This window comes from Hippocampus guttulatus, chromosome 10, assembly GCF_054856545.1.
Source record: "Hippocampus guttulatus isolate MCC_2025c chromosome 10, RoL_Hgut_1.0, whole genome shotgun sequence".
Classification (NCBI taxonomy): Eukaryota; Metazoa; Chordata; class Actinopteri; order Syngnathiformes; family Syngnathidae; genus Hippocampus; species Hippocampus guttulatus.
Window position 1 is genome coordinate 9,792,479 of NC_141270.1, and position 22,538 is coordinate 9,815,016.

The following is a 22,538-nucleotide window of genomic DNA, read 5'->3' on the forward strand; positions in this document are numbered from 1 at the left end:
ACAAGTTTACATTCATGCAGACTAGCAAATTTGCATATGTCGACTTGCTCAAGGAATACTGTCGTTGTAACTCAATAGACCTCACGTGTCAACACAATTACCTGCAGTGCGCTGAACTGCCTGAGTGTTGGAGGCAATAGCTCAACGGGAGTATGATAACAATCCCGAGAAGCAGGGATGATTATTTACTCAGCACTGTAAGAAGAACCAGTGGACAGGTTGAAATACTTACATTATCATGATTAATAATGCATATAAATGGAAAAAAAAAAACCAAACCACCAGTTCTCATACATCATTCATGAAATCATTTGTAAAGATCTCATTCGAACTGTGTGCTTGGAATTGCAATGATCAGACCTCAATGAATAAACTCTTTTTCTTTTTCTGTTCTTTAGATTTTGCGAGGCGTTCCATTGAAGTCTCCGTTCCATTGGTGCAGAAGTTACCCATAAAAGGCATTTGAAGTGAAGTAGCGCCATAGGCCGAATCAGAAACCAAATCAGGTAAAGCCATAAGTGTGCTTTTGGCTATGGACATACATTATGTGCTGCGGGTTGATATCATTTCACAATGACACCATCCTGGTGTAGATTGAAACTACTTTCATGAATGATTAAAAACAGATAATCTGGTTTTGTAACTCGCAAATGAATCAGTATCACATAGTAAGTTTTACTGTATGTAGTCTTGTTGCAATTACATCCGGAATAAGCTTCTCACACTATAACTGAACCATCCAGATCTGAAATACAGCCACAATTACAAATGGCAAGCACATTGTAATGTCCGCATCGTATATATTTCCCACACTCCATTACTTATTAATGGGCTTCAACAGGACAAAGATTCAGTATCTTTAATTCACGTGATATTAATTTGCTACTTATGCACTTTCCTCCAAAATCGGGAAAACGCAGAATGAGAGTGACTACATTTTAAATGACTTTTGTCCTCTATAATCCTTGCAGAACCCCCCCAGTGCATCATGATTAAACGTATGGAAGTAGTTGTCGTTCATCAATGTGAACCCTTAATCCTGAACCACCCCAGGAATAAATTTGACTCCTTCCCGTTTGAAGATCATGCATGTTATTTCCAGCCAATCTCGGAAACAACAACTAAAAACACTTTAAATTTCTTTCTCTTTTTTTTTCTCTTTTGATTCTTTTTTTCGCAACCCAATGTTCGTGTCGATGGTTAAAATTAAGAGATCTATGTAGGTCAAAGTATGGCACGAAAATGCTACTCTTATTGAGGGATTACGCCCATGAATGCCCTTGGGAAGCATGGACGTATTTACGAATGGACTAACCGTGCCACTTGATCAAGAGGTGAAGCCGCTGGCGGCCATTTTGCGTAACAAATGCACTCTGCGATGCGATTCCTCAACCTTTGGTCTCAGTGTGTAATGGTGGGGCGCGAGGCCATTGTAAATTATTCAAGTACCCCATTCATATTTTACATTGAAACTAAGTGAATTAACCAACGCATTAATATTTGACATTGAAATCAGCAAAGCTCCCAGTGTAATTGCAACTTTAGCCGCACCGACTGTTTGCAGTGTGAACGGTGACACACAAGAGGGATTATGTAACTACGTGTTTGAAGAACAGTTGAATGAACACACAATTTTCTTTCGAGCTGAACAGCCCCAAAACAAAGGAAATGCGAGCGGGTAGACCCGCCCTCCTTCACAACAAGAGTCACTTCTTTTCCAGTCGCCCTTACCTTTGAGGCCAACATCAAACACCTCTGCAAGATTTAGCTTCGCCACCTCAGGTGTATTGTAAACCTCAGCTGCGCAATCTCCATCCCTGGAACAGGTTCATATTTTGTCTTGTCTCTTGTGGTCTTGATTCTTGCAAATCACTTCATATTGGGATCCCGAGCAAGATTCGTCAAAGACTTCAGTACATTCAAAAAAACGCTGCCAGAATCTTGACGAGAATGAGAGAGTATGACTAAATCACATCCTTTAGTCCCGAGCTTCCTGTCTTCTGCAGGATCAACGATATGATTTCCCAAGAGACCGTCAAGCTGTCTGGAGACTTTCAAAAAGGGCATGACCATTTTTATCCATTTTCAGTTCAAGATGCGTGAACAGGTGAGAAGTGGGATACAGCCTGTACTGACTACATGTCTATCAAAGCATTCTTATGAATGGACACAAGTATCCATTCACTGAGCAACTCAGGGTGGTTTTAACCCAAAATGTACAGTATATTTTGGACTAATGGAGATATTTCGAGTAATGATACACAATAGCACACGAGCGCAGTGGAAATCTACAAACTCCACAACAATGACCAACATTAGAGATGGCCAAACAAATCGTTTGCAGCGGATGCCGCCCCCCCCCCTCCAGCTGTGTTGATAGACCTGCAAGAGTTTAACGAGCTAATAGGTGCGAGTATAACACCAAATACTACAGCGAATGGTGCCTCTGGAAAACTGATGTCCAGCACCGGTTTGCTGGCTGCATACATGACTTGAAAGATCTTCTCAGTGGGGTGTTGACTTCACTCGCTCGCTGCTCGGCACCGCTTACTGAGGCTACCTAACACCAGGGTATGTGGCGTGTCAAATTCAAACCCGCAGGACGCCAAAACTCGAAGCACACCTTAAGTCGTGGCCCAAACAGGGTAAACATTTATTGAACAGACTAAAACTAAAGACTTTAGGAATAGAAATATAAATTGAAGCAGTGTCAAACATTATTTCAAAATGAATAAACTTAAAATACTTTTGACATGCATGAAAATATCATAAAATTATAGAAATTCAAAATATGGATATAAAAGAATGTAATGGTGCGTTTTGGTAAAAATTCAATGGTACTAAGTCAATACCTCCAAGAGTTTTTGCTCTTATGGCATTTGGTCATCGCTGGAATTTTTTGTTCAGTTGTGAGAAAAGATGCAGCGTGTTCGTCAAAGGTGAGGCAAAACTGAGTTTCTGACAACACACTTGCGTGTTGTGCTCGGTACAGCGAAGGTCACTGTTTCCATAAACGTGAGAGGCCAATTGACAAAGTCTGGAGAGAGAACAAGGCTAAAAAGTGAGGAGAACTCAACTCAACTGTATTTAATTATCGAGCGATGAGGTAGAAGGACACACGAGTGAGTTGTGCTGAAGGATATTAAAGACTTGTGATGTTGTTACACGTTGCTTCTGATGATTAGTTTAAATAAGAAACAAACACAGCGTGCGTCCAAAGTTCGACAGCGTTCGAGGCGCGTGGAGATGACACTGCGCAATGTCTGTGGGTCGTTCAATAGGCACCTGATGTGCTGCTTTATTGCTTTGGCACTTCACATTGCACCAACTGACTTAAATTCAAACCTGTTTCATCTTTCTTTTGGACATCTATGTAAAGTGAGCAAAAATTATTTGAGTGGCTTATGGAAAGCATCCAGTCGCATATGATATGACACTGACACATCAGTAATTCCTGGTGGGTGGCTCTTTACACTGCCAGAGGGCAGGATGCAAAGCAGTTAGATGAGGAGTCAAATGCTTCAAATGATTAATCCGCACGGCGATGAACAGCAGATCTACATAAATAGAAACATAAATAGCAAATGTGGCCTTTTGAATTTCCTGAAGTAAGAAATTGATCTCAAAGGCGATCACTAGCAGATGGCATTCTCAATGGCAGCCATTGAGTGAAAAAATTGGACAAGACAAATACAAAACAAACAAAAAAACACAAAATAAACTCCAAGCTTTTCGTGCTTCATTGAAAGGGCTTCTTTTTGAAGGCGATATTATTTTGTCCACAATTTAAAACAGTTCTGTGTCTTAATATATACAACAACAAAAAAAAAGTCTTATTATGACCGTTTAAACATACATTATCTAATATTTTGCACCTGTTTTATATTGCAATATCTTGTGACCTTTGTGATTTTGAGACTATGGTAGTACATCAGGCGACACGGTGGGCGACTGGTTCGCACATCGACCTCACAGTGCAGAGGTCGTGGGTTCGATTGCGGCTCCGGCCTTCCTGTGTGGAGTTTGCATGTTCTCCTCATGCCTGTGTGGGTTTTCTCCGGGTACTCCGGTTTCCTCCCACATTCCAAAACACGCATGGCAGGTGTTTTGGATGTGGGACAATTTAGAGTCTAAAGTGTGAGCGCGGATGTTTTTTTTTTTTTTTTGTCAACCAGTTCAGGGTCTCCCCCACCTACTGCCCGAAGACAGCTGGGATAGGCTCCAGCATGCCCTCGAGCCGAGTGAAGATAAGCGGATTAGAAAATGAATGAATGGACGGATGGTAGTGCATCAGACATTTCATCCAGTTTATAAACTTGTACTTATGAAAAAGCCATATTGTTGCACTTTGGGTCTTAAAAAGGCTTTGCTTTTGACACACAGTCTGTCACGCTATAATTAATTGAAGCTGCCTCATCTGTGAATTATTTTCCCAGAATAAAAATGTCACATCGCCAGCCTTTCACATGCTCCATTACAGTGTCTAAAAAGACTTATTAAATGGAGGGTTGTCATCTTGGTGTCGTGTCATGCCATGTGTAGGAGACCACTTAGCGTGAATGTTGGCATCCAAGTCAGAAATGATAAATGGCAAACAGTAGAGGCCAAAATGAAAGGGAAAAAAAAATCCTGGAAAGAGATGAATTCCCTGGGGCATAAAAATATTTATTTTGCACTTTTATTATTCAATAATCCCCCAGAATCATATTAGGGAAAATGTTGCATTTTTATCCACATACTGTATATATATTTTTTTATATAAGAAGGTCTTCATATCGTCCTAGTCTAGGCTATTTTCTTTAATTAGTGACTTGCAAATTAAGATGTTTATTGAATGTTATTAACTTATTTCCTGAATTTTAAAGAAGTAATTTAAAGAAGTTTAAAGAAGTATAGCGACACTGCTGCCCTAACTTAATTGGGTTGTGTTTGTTATATTAAATGTTTTATGAAACGGTTTCTTACAGCTGCAGCCATTGTGAAAGCACTCGTTAAATAAAGGTGTATTGTATAGTATTGTATAAACTGTAGCTTTTTCCTCAGTTTATTTGTTTTAGTTTATCCGGCACTTTTCAATGAACACTATCAATTAGTCTACATGAAGAGAACATTGTTGGTCAGCTGGTAACTGTTCTAAATTTGCAACCGTGGACTTATTTTCTTGCAACTTTATTGACAGCAGAACACACTAGAAACAAATGTGCCATTTTGAGTGAACGGTGGCACGTCAGTTTACAAACGAGCGCTGTTCCTACGTTCGTGACGTAGTCCAAATTTGGATGTAAACTGGAACACGGTGTCGTCGGTCACTCACACTTGATGCTCTCACCTTGGTTAGGTTGAGCTCTTGAATAGCAAAGCAAGCAAATAGGCAGGGGTTGACTGCACTTAGCTCTCGTCCTCCTTTGTACGGCGCTATACTAGGTGACAGGAGAGAGGAATCGACTAACGCTTGGTGTTTTGGCTTGGTCCTGCTGAGTGCTCTTGTTTCCTAATGTTGTTAAATGGAATCTGAAGCATGGAACACATTTGTGATTGTCTCCAGCAGATCAAATTGAATGAACTTTAACCTTCTACAGGAGGTCATAAAAACTCTTGAGGACCAATAATAAACTCTGAGCTGTCATTTTGAATTTGAACTGCGTTCCGACCAACCAAGCTCGAAAGAGACTTGGATGTCGGAGTGCCACCTTCACTCTTGACTTCTCTCCATTCATATATGGATGGTGTTTATGCATACATGTTTAGACTGTGGAGTTGCCATCACAGTATTGATAAAAGTGCAACAGAGTAAACAGATCATTTTCATAATACACGGAAAATTAAGTGATAGAGATGGTCTTGGTGATTAATAAATGCTTCAAAATCACCTATGTAAATCTCTAATTGATGCACCATGGGGAAGCCTAGCCCCCCGTCAGCATGACATGTGTGCGTCCATGTGAATCACACGTGTGGGACATGTGGTGCGTTGACACTGAGCACACTCCCTCAAGCTCAGGGGGATTGCTAAACTTCACCTCAGGCTTATCTCATGTTTCACTCTCTCAGTATTCTCTTTGCCTTCCCCCCTGCCAGAGCGCGGTTGGCTCCTATGAGAAGACAAGCGGCAAGACCATGTCGGGTGCGAAGATTTTAAAAGCGGAGATAAGCTTGATCAAAGATTCACCACAGGGTGGAGCAGGAAAGGAAAGAAAGACAAATGAGGTAAGGGAGCTCCCGCAACTGAAGAATGTGTTGTAAAAACGAGAAAAAAAAAATACAGTATATATATATATATATATATATACTTTTTTTCATTCATTGTAATTTGCACAGCTTTAAGAAAAGTTATATAGAGTGACATTTGAGTTATAAGACTCAAGATGTTAATTGAGGTCATCTCATAGTACTTTCTATAGACATGAAATGTAAATAATGTTCACGCTTGAACCAACTTTGACCAAATTTAATGCCAAACGTTGTTCTCAGTCTAAACTAAGAATCTTTCAATGCACTTTTTTGTCAGCTACAGTCTCCAGTAGCCCAAGTGAGCCGCTACCACAACTTCACGTCTTTTGGTGGCCGGTCTGAAAATACACCCAAACACAGCGGCGCTGCCTCCATGGAGACAACTGATAACAAACACCAAGGCCTTTCCCAGCAGCGGGGTCACGATTCCTCTGGACGCGTCGAGGTTAGCTCGGGTTTCTCTCTCAATAAGCCTACCGGGTTGGATCGTACGACAAGCCCCGCATGGTCGGCACACGTGTTCCCCACGCCGGCTTCATCCAGGGAGTCCATCCTCTCAGAGGGCTGGGACAGAGACAAGTGCTGGCCCGCCATGCCGCTTTCCTCTGTTGCCTCTCCTTCTTCTCTCAGTCGCACCGTCTCTCCCTGCTCGTCGGTGCGCTCTGGCGTCTTCTCCCCTGCTGTGGTTCAGATCAGAAAGCACGCTCTCGCTCCGGGCTCCAGTTTGGTTCACATCCCTCAGTCCTGTTTTTCATCATGTGACAGCCTGGCTTCTTCAATCCACCCGCAGTCTCCTCCTCTTCGGCGCCGGCCTCCCCTCACCAGACTTTCCCTCTTGACAGCCATCCTGAGGAAAGGCCGTCTGCCCGTTCTCTCTGCTTCTCTCCCGAGGCCTTACACCCCCTGCTGGCCGGTGAACCCCGTGACCCTCACTTTCTGCAACGCGTGCTCAGCAGCTTCCAGCGTGGCCTCCATTCCCCTGGAGTTTTCCTCTCCGTTCACATCATCTACAACCTTAGATGGTCAAGCTTTTCATCACAGGGAGCCTATTAGGTCTCTTACGGCGCCCCCACCTGAGCTGCCTGATGAGCACAGTAGGCCTCGCGCTCCAGTTAAAAGGTGCTCAAGGGAGAGTCGCCCAAGAAGTCTGCCGAAGTGGGAGCAGGCTATCTCGTCGCCGCAGATGGAGAGCAGCACCGTGCTGCCAAGAGATCCATCACCAGGACTATGCTCAAAATTCAAACGCGTTCCACCGAACGACATAGAAATCACACGGCAGCCTACTTTTGCGTTCAAGCCTCCTGAGTTGAAGCCCAGTTTTGCTCACTTGTACCTGAGCAGCAAAAGAGACCACAACTTTGACAAAGACATGACTCCTCCTACACTTTTGTGTCAAGCAGCCACTTCTACAACGGAGAAAAGTCTGCAGCCAAATTCTTCCCTGTCGAAACTTCGGTGGCTTTCCGAGCGCCTGCGATCCCCTTCTCCCAGCAGCCCCTTGTCTTCTCAATCACATTCCTGCTCAGCCAGCACCGCCACATCACCTCTCCCTTCTTTCACCACGGGGAGGTGTAAATCACCGCAAGGCTTCCCCAAAGCACATAACCTGACGTCTCGCGACGCACCCGTCGCTTTTTCCGGGTGGCACTCGCCCATCAGCTCTCCCACGCCTACGCCCTCTCCCGCCACGCTATTTCGGGACTTCACGCCATCCCCTTCCTTCTCCCCGCGCTTCACGCCCTCCCCGAGGCCGGGGAGTGGAATATCAGACTGCAGTGACTGGGAGAGTAAAAAAAGAAAGGTAGCCACTCCGTTTGCTACGTGCACCACTTGAACACGCTCCAGGATACATGCTGTTCTTTGAGTCGGCTTTCGCTCACTTGATATGCAGACATGCGCTCGTCAGTCTAAACATTGGGTGCAGCTGCATAGACTACCATGCAGGTAGATTAACACAGATCAAATTCTGCTTTTACAGTCAGAGAAGTCATGATAGTGAATGCTGAAAAAACCCAGATGAAGACAGGAGAGAAGCGTTTAAACTCACTGTATGGAGAGATCATTTTTTTGGTAAATTGCGTTTCATAGTTGTGTCATTGATCATTAGATTCAGAGCCAAAGCTGCGTGGTTCTTTTACAGTATGAAGGATAAACCATTTTTTTCTTGGACCTATTATGGATGATTCCAAACTACTTTTTTTTTTTTGCAAGAAAAACAGTCCCAAAGCCCGATGCTGCCACCTTCTTGCTTCATGCTAGCTATAGCATTATTTTCGTGATGAGCAATGTTGTGTTTACTCCAAACAAACTGTACTTTTTGGAGTTATAGTCCATTATATTATATATTGGCCGGTGGTCCAATGGTTTGCGCGTTGACCTCACAAAGCAGAGGTATGGGGTTCAATTCCAGCTCCGGCCTCCATGTGTGGAGTGTGCATGTTCTCCCTGGGCCTGCGTGGGTTTTCTGCGGGTATGCCGGTCTCCTCCCATATTCCAAAAACATGCATGGCAGGTTAATGGAACACTTTAAATTGTCCCTAGGTGTGAGCGTGGATGGTTGTTCATCTCTGTGTGCCCTGCGATTGGCTGGCAACCGGTTCAGGGTGTCCCCCACCTCCTGCCCGAAGACGGCTGGGATAGGCTCCAGCACCACCTGTGACCCTTGTGGGGATAAGCGGATCAGAAAATGGATGGATGAATGGCCTCATTGAGACATTTCTGCACACATAAAATGTTATTATTATTTTTTTTCCTTACTCAAAAAGATTGCTAGAATTTAAAGGTGGACCCGATTTTTCTATCACAAAAACGAGGCATTTGAACAGATATGTGTATACTTTTTCCATCAACTCTATGTTGGGTGTTCATTAAGAGCCAATTGTCATTCTGTCCTCAACTTGTCATTTCCATCGGCATTCTCAGCTAATGGCCGCCCACAGAATAGTTATTCGGCGCCAATCACACGTCAGTATTTGGCGTCTGACCAAATGATTGAAAGGTTTCTTCTTGGTATCCTGGAGCAATGCCAGATAAGCTGATGAATGTCTCTGAAGTTCAGCTGTGAATTAATTCATATTCATTCGTGTTCTTCTCACTCTGTATACTGAAGCCTCACAAGATTAAGTCAAGCTACAAATCACTTGCTGCAATCCCTACAAACACCGTTCTCTTGGATCAGCAGGTACTTACACGGACCGTCTTCGTATCAAAGCACCTCAATATGCTGTTGACTGATCAGCCATGTGATGTCTTAGCGGTGTACTCATACAGCCGAGCCGCACAGGCGACGGCAGAGTGCACCAATGCAAATTGTGCAGGAGTGACATGGGAGTCTCATGTATAATCACTCGCAAATGATTACCGTCTGTAGCCATCCACTGCGCTTCGCATTCATTCACAGGTAATAGATGAGCAGGTGGAGAGGGAGAACGTCTTGAAAAGAGGAATCATGCGTGATGGGTATGAAGAAGACACCCATGCTGAGGTTATCACAACACCCATCGCTGAACATTGATGCCGTGCATGTCATGTAATTGCGCTGGAAGCTCATTCCTTTTGTGTGCTTATCAGATGTGCTCACCTGCTCAGCTCCGGCAGCAGTCAGAGGAACTGTACGCAGCCATTGATGAGATCTTGGCAAATTCCAATCCACCAGTAGGTTCGGTTTAATCATTTGCTCGATAGCACGGTGCTGCTTTGATCATCACAAATATTTATTTTTGGCCCCATTTTAGAACAAAACGGCGACCAAGATGTTGGCGACCGACGTCAGTTTGCGGGTACAGTGAGTTCCTTTTTTCTTTTTCGTACTCTCTGTGATGCTTCATTACATGAATCACCGCATCATCACTGACTGTTTTTTGGTCCCTGCACAAAATGCTTTTGAACCCAAAAATGTGGAGATTATAATCTTGACACTAAATCGATTTCACATCAGAATACAGATGGTGCTTATCAGCATCGTTTCAGGGGACGTGGTGACGATTTTCATTTCAAAATGCCAGAAGCAAAAAAAAAAAAAAAAGCAATGGATATTGATGCAGCGGCAGATTTATCTGAAGTGGATAGCAAGAGGAGGAGTGAAGAGCACATTGTCGGCTTTGGCTTCAGAAGACAGTCAAGATAGCTGAAATTGGTGACTCTTCTAAATATAGACTGACTGATTGCAAAAAGGTTATTAATTAATTCATCTATTGATTAATACCCATTGAAGCGCATTGGTAGTAGTTTGGAAAGTTCTCGGCATTTTTTTTTTCTTTTATAAAATAGACACAACTGAAATTCTCAACTCAAAACGACGGGACGAAACGGAAAACTCATCGCATTGAAGAAATGTTTCCTAATGAAATGAGATAAAAGTGAATTTGAACTGTGTCATCATCAGGATGACGGTTGAAGCCATCTATCTGTTCATTATTGATCAAAGGAGAAAAACCTGGTAGTTATCCATCTTATGTGCGCTCTTGGAATACATGCATGCATGCATATATCCTCCGCAAGTCTAATATCACCCGCAGATTTTCAATAAGGGAAAATGACAACTTGCTCAAGAGTCACAAAAACTCGATTACGTCCTACCTAATAACCAATTGCAAACACGTTTCAAGAATATTCAGTCTTTTGTCTCTTCCTTGTGTCCTTTTCACTTCCAGTCACTTTGCAGAAGTGGTGCAGAGTGAGAAGTTTATTTATTTATTTATTTTTTTACTTTGTATTTTTTTAAAATGGACAATTCTTTCCAATTCCTCAACAGGGGACAACCAGACTGTGTTGTGCTGTAAATTTTGTTTCATCGTCTTATGTCTTTGTTGTATTTCCAGAGCAACTCTACCAAATCCTTGGGACGTGAAACCAAATATGTAAGTACAGCTGCAGTTTTTACCCTCAATCAAAATGCTTGTGTTACGGCCAAGAAAAGCTTTGCTAGACGTCGCAAACACACCGAGGGGGCAAAAAAAAAGACGTAGATGTGCATTGAGGTGAGGCAAAAGCGACCAAGCTATGTGGCGAAAAAGACTAGTTTTGAAAAGGTTTTGTTTAGGATGTTGCATTTCCACTTTCCAAGCCACATACATTAAACTTGCATTTCGAGGTCCACTTTTGTCGATGCTCTTTTTTTTTCTCATTTGTCAAAAACATAATGTTCTGTCTCAACACAGGTAATTTAGCCCATTATGTGTTTTCACCCTAATGTTTAGGTTCTCAGGCATTTTTCTTTCATGTTGATGTCATCAGGCATCTGTAAGCAGTGTGCATCCATCTACAAGTGTCAAAAGAAGGCTGATGGACTCCAAAAAGGTACAAGCCATTCCATGTTTTATCAATTGAAACACCCCCCGCTCCTCCCCTTTTGAAGATTAAATTATACAATCATTTTGTTATGAATAAATCCCATGTCTCTTATCATGTCTGCTGAATTGTTCAGACGAAGCCTGGGATTGTTCACCCGATGATGACTGTTCCAAGATTGTCAGAGAAGGACGGAGAAGAATATAGAGGCTATCTCTTCAGAGAAACGGATGCCCGTCGGAGCTTAAAAGGCAACTCCAAGGTATTCCGACATTCTTACATGGTGTCAAATGGAGCAAAATGCAAATGAAATTGCGCACAAAACACTGTCTAAACATTAGTGGGGCATTTATTTAATGGACAGCTTGTACCCCCCCCCCCCCCTTTATCTTCAAAAACAAATCTCTCTACAATTTTGCAAAAACAGCCTTGTTAGTAGCTAATTTTGCATTTTGGGAACCCAGTGTTAGCAGAGCTATCGGAATGAAAATATCTAACTGTTGTTTTGGTAGCATAAAATAAAAGTCAATAAACATAAAATAAAAGTCTAGCTCCAAAACAATAATAAGCAGAATGTAATGTTTTTGCTTTTTCTTCTAAGCACAAGGACTATATAAATTAAGAAGAGAAGAAAACTGTTTTGTGCACACCTTTTTTTTTTCCCCCTTCATTGTGCCAAGTCAAAATTGATAATGTATATACGTGGCAGAAAACAAAAATAAATTAGTTTTGGACTTAAGTACATTTCAGAGTCAAGTACAGAAGTCCAAAAACAAAAAAATAATAACTTTACTTTTGTTTTGGTCGAGAGATGAACTGAATCAGTATTTCTATTTTTAGCAGTCTCTTTTTCATAAGTATCCGTACGTTTACTTAAGTACAGCGTATGAGAACCTTTGCTACCTTTGATCTGTTCTCCTTTTGAAGAAATCCTTCGGCAAAGTAAAATATATGCAAGATTTTTCATGCAGAGTAACAATTATTAAATTGAGGCGCCCTATGTTGAACCATAATCTGAATGGTTTTAATTTATTGAACACATGAATGTAAAATGTTCCATCAACACTTTTTAACGTGTCCATTGCCATCAAGGGGGGGAGAAAAGTTAATTAAAACACCAGTTAGTCCCATAATCTCCATTGAATTGTTAATGCAGGAGCTCGCGAGCGCAAATGAAGACGCTTGTAAAGACGTGCAAAATTGATGACAAGTGATTCTGCGAAAGCCTTTTCATTCTGCGTCAGAATGGGTTTTATACAGAGTGTAAAACGTCTTATCCCACGCGTGTTACATATACTTGCCTGATGGTGCGTTTTTGTCCTTTTGCCCATTTAACTATTTATATTCGTGGTACCTACCGACCTCGAAGGTCGAACACAACAAATTCCATGGCTTTCTAAATTTCCTATTACATCAGTTACAGACTACTTGGAATGATCCCTCAAGGTGTCCAAACTGCTCCGACAACAAAACCTTTACAACATTTCGAGGCAATATTTTCTTAAACATTTTAACATTCGTAACTGTCCTATCAGCTGAAGCAGAAGTTGATCATTCTAATTGTTTAAATAAATAAATACGTACATAGAAAAAAATGTAATAAATAAATAAATAGATAAAAAAGAGTAATAGTCCTTTGTCCACACATCCTTTCAGCAATAAATACATGAGTGGCCAAAACAACCAAAGACAGCTCTATTTCTGTCGACACAAACATGAATGATTGGGCTGGGGATAGATCCATCACGTCAGTGGACTTATTTAAGTCACCAGCAGTTGTCGGTAGCTCATTCTGCATTGAATGAGAGGACCCATTTTAGTTGTCTGTTGCCACACACTGATTGCTGTGTCCTTTTCTGCACAGAGATGTCTCCATGCGGCATTTGAGTGTCCACATTTTCTGAATAATGCATTCAACTTCATGTCCTTCTCCAGGGCTGGTTGGGTTACTTAAAAAAAACAAACCATAATAATAATGATGTATTTCGATGCAGTCTAAAAACAGATAACGTCTGGTGAACATTTGCGACCTTGAACAAACCTGACGAACTCTAACATGAACGTAACATTCGCAGCCTTCAAGATCACTTGTACTTGTTAGCCGTGCAGTAAGATAGAGGCTTTACACCACAGGTGTCAAAGTCAAGGCCCGGGGGGCACATACGGCCCACCACGTCATTTTACGTGGCCCGCGAAAGCAAATCATATGTGTCAACTTTAATGATCCTTATACCGAAATCTCAAATTGTCTTATGTAATAAATAACGGTGAGACTTTGCAATAATTTTGTGACCCGGTTTACACTCACTTGGACAATAATTGCACAACAACCAAATAGTTGACTGATATCAAAACTACTAATCAGTCTTTTTTTTAATGCAAGTCATAATACAATGTAATGATTAAACATTTATTCGGTTTCACTGTCGTAACGGTCCTCCAAGAGAAGACGTAACCCCTAAGTGGCCTGCGACAAAAATCTATGGTGCTGTCACATCTCTATAACGGCAGTGATGAGCAATCTTCGTGGGATAAATAAAGACTGTCATGGTTATTGACCAGATCGTCTTTGGAACAAAGATTCTTCAAACAGAATTTGTGCTGTCATTACTGTTATTTCGTTTCTTCGCTCATTATACAAGCTAAATTCCTTAATTTCAAAGAGTATGTGACATTTTATGTGGTTCACTGCTGCTTCTGCTTTTGCTTTTCAGAAGGAGATGGCTTTTATTACAGTGGCGGAATGTCATTTAGTTGCAAATCAGACACTCTGGTGGCGCAGCTCAAAACACGTCTCTTATGTAACATTAAGAAATACTGAATGGAATTTGAATCACATATTGCCTGCATCAAGTGGAACCCTTGACTCTTCAAAAAAAAAAGCGCATCTTGATTGAGTGAGCAAACACTGCATTGTTCAAGTTGGCAATACGACTTGCATTGCTAGTATATACTATTGTGCACCATCCCCAAATCATGTGCAACTGCAAACTTGATTTGATGAAAAATAATGATTAAAATGACAACGGAATGGTTGTCATTTTAATCATTATTTTTATATGGTCATCGTCATTGATTAAAATGACAACGGAATGGTTGTCATTTTAATCAATGACGATGACCATCTTCCCAAATTCGATTCAAAGGTCTTAGAGCTACGAGTGTGGCAATTAATGAATCAATGGAAATGAACCTGCAGGCAAACTTACTTTCATGGCTGACCAGTTCCTTTTGCATCGAAATTTTAATGAAACAGAATTACTCAAATATGTCACATCAAATAATTTTCAGCTGTTATTTTCTGGAACCCCCCCCCAGACATTTAATGAGTAAGCGACAGATTTTTTTGGCCACTTCTCAGGCAGTTCAATTGTCCAAGAGGATGAATGAATTTGTTCTCAACACCTCAAATTGAATGTGGCACCCCTCTGAAAATCATTTAGTTTTTGCAAAATCCTGAAAACTAACAAACCACATCCTCTCACACTGTGCTTTTGCTCTACTGGAGGTGATACAGAGTTGATTTAATATACTATTTTGGCCCAAAAAATAAAAATCAAGAATACAGAGTACAAGGAAGTCATTTCAAGCACTTCAAACCACTTTTAATGTCAAAACTAAATAGAAAGGAGCTTCACTTAAAGACCAGGGACCGGAATCTGATTGATGAGACATTCAGCCTCCCTGCAGTCAATTCAACCAATGCCCCTAATTGCAGAGCATTTGTGTCCTTTTCCATTTCAGACGGAAAGTGTGGGCCTTGAAGACACGGGGGGAAATGGTCACACAAGTAGAAAAAGTCAAGCACTGCAAGGACAGAGGACATCTGAAAGAAGAGGTCCATTTCCCATTTGGGAATTGCAGATCATTGAGCCCGAAGGCCAGATCAGTCATTTTGAGGATGACTCCTCCACCTCTCTCTGCTCACAACCTTGTGAAACTCACATTTAAGTCAAGGACATGAATTCGAAAAGAAGATAAGAAAATATTTTCACTGACTCCGAGTTGAGCTGTGTTTTTGTAACCAGCCCTGTGCTAACAAGCATTCATAAATAATGTTTGAAAGAGGAGACGATACAACCAGTTTCACTAAATTTCTTGACGCTGTGCTAGTGGTTTGGGATGATGTGTCAGCGCCAAAGGGCAAGGCGAGTTTCCGTTTGCACGCAACAAAAGTAGTGAAATGTCTCACAGTTGACAAGAGTGCAAGTCTGTTTCAGTCATTTGCACGTTGACTGCTGCGACTGTCAGCAGTAGCTAATTATTCTGGTTAGTTATGTCACAGACTTACTTCGATTTCTTTTGTTGCCTTGCTGGCTGATTAGAGTGTAAAGAAGGGTTTTTATTTTGTTGGTAATGTGATGTGGCTCTTAAAATAATAAACATAATGGGGGGCGGGGGGGTTCAGGAACATGTGGAAGAGCTGCTCAGCGCCAAAGCGAATTGTCCAATATGCAATCTCGCCACACGTATTGACTTGACGTGTACAAGAACGACATGGGCAGCATTGAAGTCTGTGTATGTACGGTAATATGTGCGAATGAATTCCTCCGCAAAGGATGCCATTTGATGAAATTTCCAGATCTGACTATTGGGGAAATCCATTTCTTCATTTTCATTTAGGCAGCACTAGTGACCATGCAGTATTATTTTTCTAGATAGCAGAATAATAATTTTTCACTTTCCAGGATAGGAGAATCTCATCTTCTGTTTTTTAGTAGAAATATTTTGAAAACCTGCTTTCATGCCAGTGTTTTATTGAGCAGACTTTTGCTGCCCAGAGTAGTTGTGCCTTGGCGGAGGTCTGCGTGTATGTATCATATGCTTTTGCTGGCATTGTCCTTCTTTAAAAGGGGAAGTTGTTGAAAAAATGTTCTTCACAACATTAATACTCTAGACATGCTATTCTGATTAATATTGCCTTTGTGGAATATGAATTAAGCAGAGAAATCCCTCCTACTTGTATCCATCTCATTGGGCGTCCTTTTTGTCATTTCCTGTCGACTGAAAATGTCATCAGTATCTTAGGGCTCAGCTTGTGAACATCACATGACCAAACCCACAAAACAGGTGAGCCGTGGCAGTCGTTAAACAACACATTAGCTCAGACCGAACCAACAGCTCCTGTACAGGTTGCAAGGAGTGCACAACGTGTTGCCTCAGGAGCTTGAAGATGTGAAAAATCAACAATTAGTTCCACGCAATCCAAAATAATTCTACCAATCTGTTAATATGCCCATCCCTTATCCAACAATGTGTGGAACTCCCGGTGAATGGTTTTCTGGAAACACCCGCAGCAACTTGGTGAAGTTGCCCAGTTTTTAATTAATTGTTGTTGTTTTTTAATGCAAGCCACAGAACATGGCGGTACTAATGACTTCAAATAGGCAATATTCAATATTCTACTTTGACATACACCCAAATGTATTACCCAAGGGCAGTCTGGTTTTAATTAGAAAGAAAAAATATACAGTTATGCAGGAAATATTTGAGCTGCAAATAATTTCTGTTGTGGGTCAGCTTATTATTATTATTTTCTTTGTAACTACTTGGTGGGTACGAACTGCTACTACTACGTGTGCATTGTGTGCACAAAATAGAAAGTGTGCATGTAGCCACTACAAGTGCAGCTACTCAGTGTCACCCTTCTACTAAGGTACAGGTGTCAAACTCAAGGCCTGGGGGCAAGATCTGGCCCCCCCACGTCATTTTATATGGCCCTCGAAAACAAATCATGTGTGTCAAGTTCCATGATCCTTGCTCGAATCTAAACCAAAATGTCAAATTGTCATGTGTAATAAATAATGTTGAGATTTTGCAATTGTCCCAAGGAGTCAGAGAACAAATACTCTAATTCAGTACTGTAATACTCTCGAAATCCCCCTTAGTGCTTAGGATGTTCGAATCAAAAAATTTTTTTTTTGCAATATCAGTGATGGTATCAGTTCATATTAGTGTTGGTATCAGCTTGGTATCAGTCTCCATCAATGTTGTTATCAGATCTGACATCCCCAAAAATGAAAAAAATAGAGCATTCGTCCATTAGGAAAAAAAAGGGAAATCCTTAAGAGTCTCGAGTTTAGCCTGTATTACCACCCTCCAGGGAAACAAGTCTGAACGAGCTTCACTGATGTCTCATGTGGCATCCAATTCACAGACACCTCAGTTGCATCCCTCGACGTTTCCACCCCCCCCCCCCCCCAAAACAGCCTGCACAAAACATGCAAAGCATTTATTCGATGTGGCTAGCCCCCCGCCAAAAAAAAAACAATACAATGTTCTTTCGTGGAAGGAGTTGATATTGTAGTTTAGAATACATACAATACAATACAATACATCCTGATTTATATAGCGCTTTCACAACAGCTGCAGCTGTAACAAAACGCTTAACAAAACAATTAACATAAGGTAAAATAATAAACTCAACACGTAACATAAAAACACAGACAGTTGTGCAATCTTAACCACATAACTTAAACATGTCACCATGCTGGTTTGTACGCAGGTTTAAGATTACATTTCGCCATACCAGGTCGTTTCTTTGAGAGTGTGACCATTTTCTTTTGTTTTTAGTGATTGTTATAATTATGTACACAAAACACACAATCCAGCAGGATTGACTCTGTATGCTTGTTTTGTGAAAGTCTACTGAAAGATAAGAAACATTAATTTGCTGAGGTATGGCCCCTGGGCATTGGTGAGATGGGCACTCCTCTGCCGCTTCCTCTGCAATGTGCATACAATCGTACACTTTCCATAATCCATACCTGCCTACGCACAATGCAGGAGGATTGGTACATAATGTGGCATCAAATGACAAGCAGCTTTGCTACTCCAAGTTTTTGATGTTAAAACAGCGACAGTATGACCTCGCTATTGAAAAAAATGCAGTTGAACTAGTCACGCCTTTTCTGCCAAACACTGTATTGTAATGTACAGTATATCTAATATAATTGAGAACTGTAGAGGTGAAGGAGTCAAGATGTTTGATTGCAGTGCGTACAATTCATGAAAACTGCTATTGCAAGTCGTTGCTTGCTTGCTTAAATGTTCTGATTGGCGGCCAAGCTAAAGTTCACTCCCTAGCCTTTGATTGTTGCAATTGCCCTCAGAATCCGAATAATGATTGCAAAGCTTTTAGGGCTCTATTTTCGTGCCAAATGGAGAACTCACAGCAGGCGCGGTCTAAATCCATACTGGTGCGAGCCTCGTTTACTGTGTGCCGCGTCTTTGGCTGGGAAGCAAGTCGGCTGCATTGACACAAACCGCTCATTTGTTACTGCGTCAAGCTGTGTGCATCTACAAAAATATCAAAATGTGCTGCTCTGCTTTGCTTTGCATTGTGCTGGCTCTCAACGTTGCATTGTTCAATAGTACGAAACCCTTTCCTAAAATGTTCTATTTCAAACGTTGTACCAAGCAGTGAGTACGCAGTAATTTATTGATCAATTAGCTGATACATGGATTCATTTGGATGGAAGTGTGTGGGTAAAGCGAGATCATTACTGTCAGGGGCATATGAAAGAGTAATTGTATGCTATATATTGTCGCCTAGATGGCCCAGTATCTGCCTTTTGCATCGATTACTGTGCTGTTTAATGTAAGGAGTAGTGGAGTATTTTATGAGCCAAAATTGAGACTCCTCTTTGTCTAGAGCAAGCTGTGACAATTAGACTAAAAATTTGAATCCCTGAGACATTTTCTTCAGATTTCATCAAGTGCGTTTCTTGTACGGTGAGATTCTTTGCTTTTAATGTACTTGATAGATTTGATGATCTTAAATCTTCAAGCTTGTGAAGCAATTTCATTGACATGAGATGAAGTTTGTATGTGACACATGGAGATTGTGTATGGTAGAGTCGTTTCATAAGAGAGGACACACGTGTGCTTAGCATGTGTGTGTGGGAGGGCACAAAATGCAAGAGAGCGGGAAAGAAATTCATGCTTTGGGGCAATGGGTTCATGTATGTGCGTGACAATGTTTTGCTGTTTTTGTTCTTGTCAATGCTGACTCAAGTTAATGACAGTGGATAAACACATTTAATGAGGAAAGCACTTATCGATTAGAAAAGTCATGGTCTGACGTTGGGTTCACATACAGTAATAGCTGCCCGTACGCTTTCCTTTCTGCCGGTGGTTTTTCAACCTGGGCTACCAGAATTTACGCCCAGATGACAATCGGTTCATTCCAAATGAAATGCGATTTCATTGACGGTTTCTTTTGGGATCTTGAAAAGTGCCACCTAAAGCTTTTCACTTGTGTCTTTGGGTTTTCCTGTGCGTTCTCTGGGATACATGAGAAAAAGACGTCTGGCCTGCTTCTTTATTTCCTGGGGTTTTCATGACTTTTTTTCCTCTGTTAAACTCAGCCGTGACAGTCATCATCGTTGTTGCTCGAAGCCTCTTTAAGGCTCTTTCACATGTTGCTGTTTTTGATCTCTTGGTGGAGAAAGTCAAGGAGTGACAATTTCTTGTCGATAAAGTCAAGGACGTTTAATTACATCAAGGGAACCAAGAAAGAGATGGACGTTAAATGTTGAAGAGTCGGCTTTGTCGCTACGGCTGCTGGAGTCTTCCACGATGAAATGACTGAAAGTAACCATTGAAGAACTCCTCGAGTAGCTCCACAATGGTTACCGGTATTGGCGGGGATGATCAAAAAGTAAAGCTCTTTTTTTTTCTTTTAAAAGCAGCTTTGTTGTTCATAGCTTTCTAAAAGGCTTCTGCTTTTGTCATTTTTTGTTGTTGTTGCTGTTTGTCATCGTTTTCAGTCATTCTCATTCTTGAAATAACATATTTCTGCCAAGCAAGGGAAGTCCTTTTATGCGCGGCGATTCCGCTAACTTCTGATAAGTGAGGTCACCGGCGGGCATCTTATGTTACCACTCGCTATGTGAGTTTTTTACATTTTTACTGAATGTTCTGTCTCTAGGCACCTCGGTGGGCGAGTGGTTCGTGCGTCGACCTTGCATTGCAGAGGTCATGGGTTTGATCCCCGGCTCCGGCCTTCCTGTGTGGAGTTTGCATGTTCTCCCCGTGCTTGGGTTTTCTCCGGATGCTCCGGTTTCCTCCCACACTCCAAAAACATTCATGGCAGGCTGACTGAACACTCTAAATTGTCCCTAGGTGTGCGTGTGAGCGCGGATGGTTGTTCGTCTGTGTGTGTCCTGCGATTGGCTGGGTTCAGGGTGTCCCCCGCCTACTGCCCGAAGACAGCTGGGATAGGCTCCAGCATCCCCCGCTGTTGGACAAGGGACCTGTGGGCCTTACTGTTGTCCTCTGATGAAAGTCGATTCACGTTGAGCAGAAAAGATGGCCGCCAACGATGTTGGGGATGTCGAGAAGGGCGCTATGCATCAGCCACTGCTGTCACCAGATCAGCTTTTGGTGGTGGCGGTGTTACAGTGTGTCAAGTCGGTACGGAACTGCCCTACACTTTGTGACAAGCCCATCGTAGCTAAATAACATGATTAATTCAGTGATTGTGCCAATACATGAACAACGGGGGCTGAATTTCATCTGTGTGGATGACAATGCTCCAGCTCGTCAGGGAGACTGTTGGAGACTGGTCTACCTCAAATGGATTGGCCTGCGCGTACTCTAGACCTGAATCCTATTGAAAACCTGTGCGATCAGCTGGGTCACCGTGGAGAGGCTCGAAACTTTGCACTCCAGAAACTCAATGACTTGGGGGAAGAGTGGAATGCCAGACCGCAGCAGACACGTTTCTCTTGTTTTGGCTTGACTCTGTCTTTGCTGTCAACGTGTACCGTGGGTCACTCACTGAGTGGAATAAAAAAATATTTCATGCTTTGATTGGAAATATTCTGTCTCATCTTGGTGCTCTTTCTCATTTTCTTCCTTGTGATTGCTTCTTTCTCTTCATAATGCACCATGCACTTCTGACACTTCCTCCATTTCACCTTCAAATGCACCCTCATTATCGTGTCCATCATTTTATTTTATTTTTTGTTCATCACATTTTCTTCATGCACGTCCTGGGCGTCGGCAGCAGTCCTGGATTGCAACAGCAAAATATATTCAGAATCATGGAAACAAATAAAGAAAGCAAAAACACAAACCTGAGAGCAAGCCTTAATAATAATGGAAATATAGTTCAGTATAGTTACACTCAGTCGCTGCAGCGTTTCAGCTTTAAAAGCAAAGATCAATAATGACAATGTCAGTCTTAATGACTGAGGTTCTGTCAAGATGAATGGAATACATTCCATCATAGATGAAAAAAGACAAAGAGATGCAGGATACATCAGATGCTTTGCAATGATAAAGTAGACCAGACCAAATGGTGTTTCCCTTAATTCAATTTCATCCTTTGGATCCGTGCTTGGTCGAAAGTTGCTTTGACAATTGGCAATAAATTGTATAAATACAGGACCATTGAATGACTCAATTTGCTTTTTCTGTCTACACCACACAATCCGCCACAATGTGTACCTCCTCTGTGGACTCTTCTCATCACCTTCGTATTCCTGACTTTCTACAACATATTAGTGTTATCCGTAAGAAATGTGCTGTGGCAAAAATGTAATGTGAATTGAGCAGCATGCAGTGTTAATGAACTGTCATAGTATTGTGTAACACCGAATGATGTGTCCTTGTGTATTTACAAACAAACAAAAACCAATCAATCAAAACTACAGCAAGAACATGGGCCATTCGACGTACACAAACCTTTCAGTAGGGAAATTGAGGAGTCTCAAGGATCTATCTATCTATTTTCCTCTCTAGCTAGCTAGTTAGCTATCAAGCTAGCTATCACGTTGAGACGCAGCAATTGCCCCACTATTAATATAATATACTGTAATAACTTGACCACAAAGCAGAGTAGTTGTAGTTGCTCGCCACAGATAGGGAAGTTTAACAAACAACAACAAAGTAGGGAGGCGGAACCGATAACATGCCAATTAAACTAGCAGTCGTTTGAAGGTTTATACTTACAGTAACATCTTTGCTCATTTCTTTTACACCATCAGTATGGCATTTTGTGTCTTCGCAGT

General features: G+C 41.6%; 1 protein-coding gene across 4 annotated transcripts; it reads left to right on the plus strand.

Annotated features, from left to right (window-relative positions):
* The first annotated feature begins 398 nt into the window (after positions 1-398).
* On the plus strand, positions 399-21,915 carry mlip (muscular LMNA-interacting protein). Of its 4 annotated transcripts, none has more exons than XR_015102116.1 (11): positions 399-506; positions 6,079-6,207; positions 6,509-8,032; positions 9,341-9,412; positions 9,632-9,715; positions 9,802-9,885; positions 9,966-10,010; positions 11,052-11,090; positions 11,430-11,529; positions 11,657-11,782; positions 15,265-15,411. XR_015102116.1 is itself a non-coding variant. In XM_086122560.1 (11 exons), the coding sequence occupies exons 2-11, from the start codon at positions 6,118-6,120 to the stop codon at positions 15,469-15,471; spliced, it is 2,334 nt and encodes a 777-aa protein (XP_085978686.1). In that variant the 5' UTR covers positions 399-506; positions 6,079-6,117; the 3' UTR covers positions 15,472-21,915. The 4 variants fall into 4 exon arrangements, 2 of the variants coding, with proteins under 2 accessions (XP_085978686.1, XP_085978687.1); XM_086122560.1 differs by having other exon boundaries at positions 11,467-11,529; positions 15,265-21,915; XR_015102117.1 differs by lacking the exon at positions 15,265-15,411 and having other exon boundaries at positions 9,966-10,015; positions 11,467-11,529; positions 11,657-11,740.
* Positions 21,916-22,538: the final 623 nt, after the last annotated feature.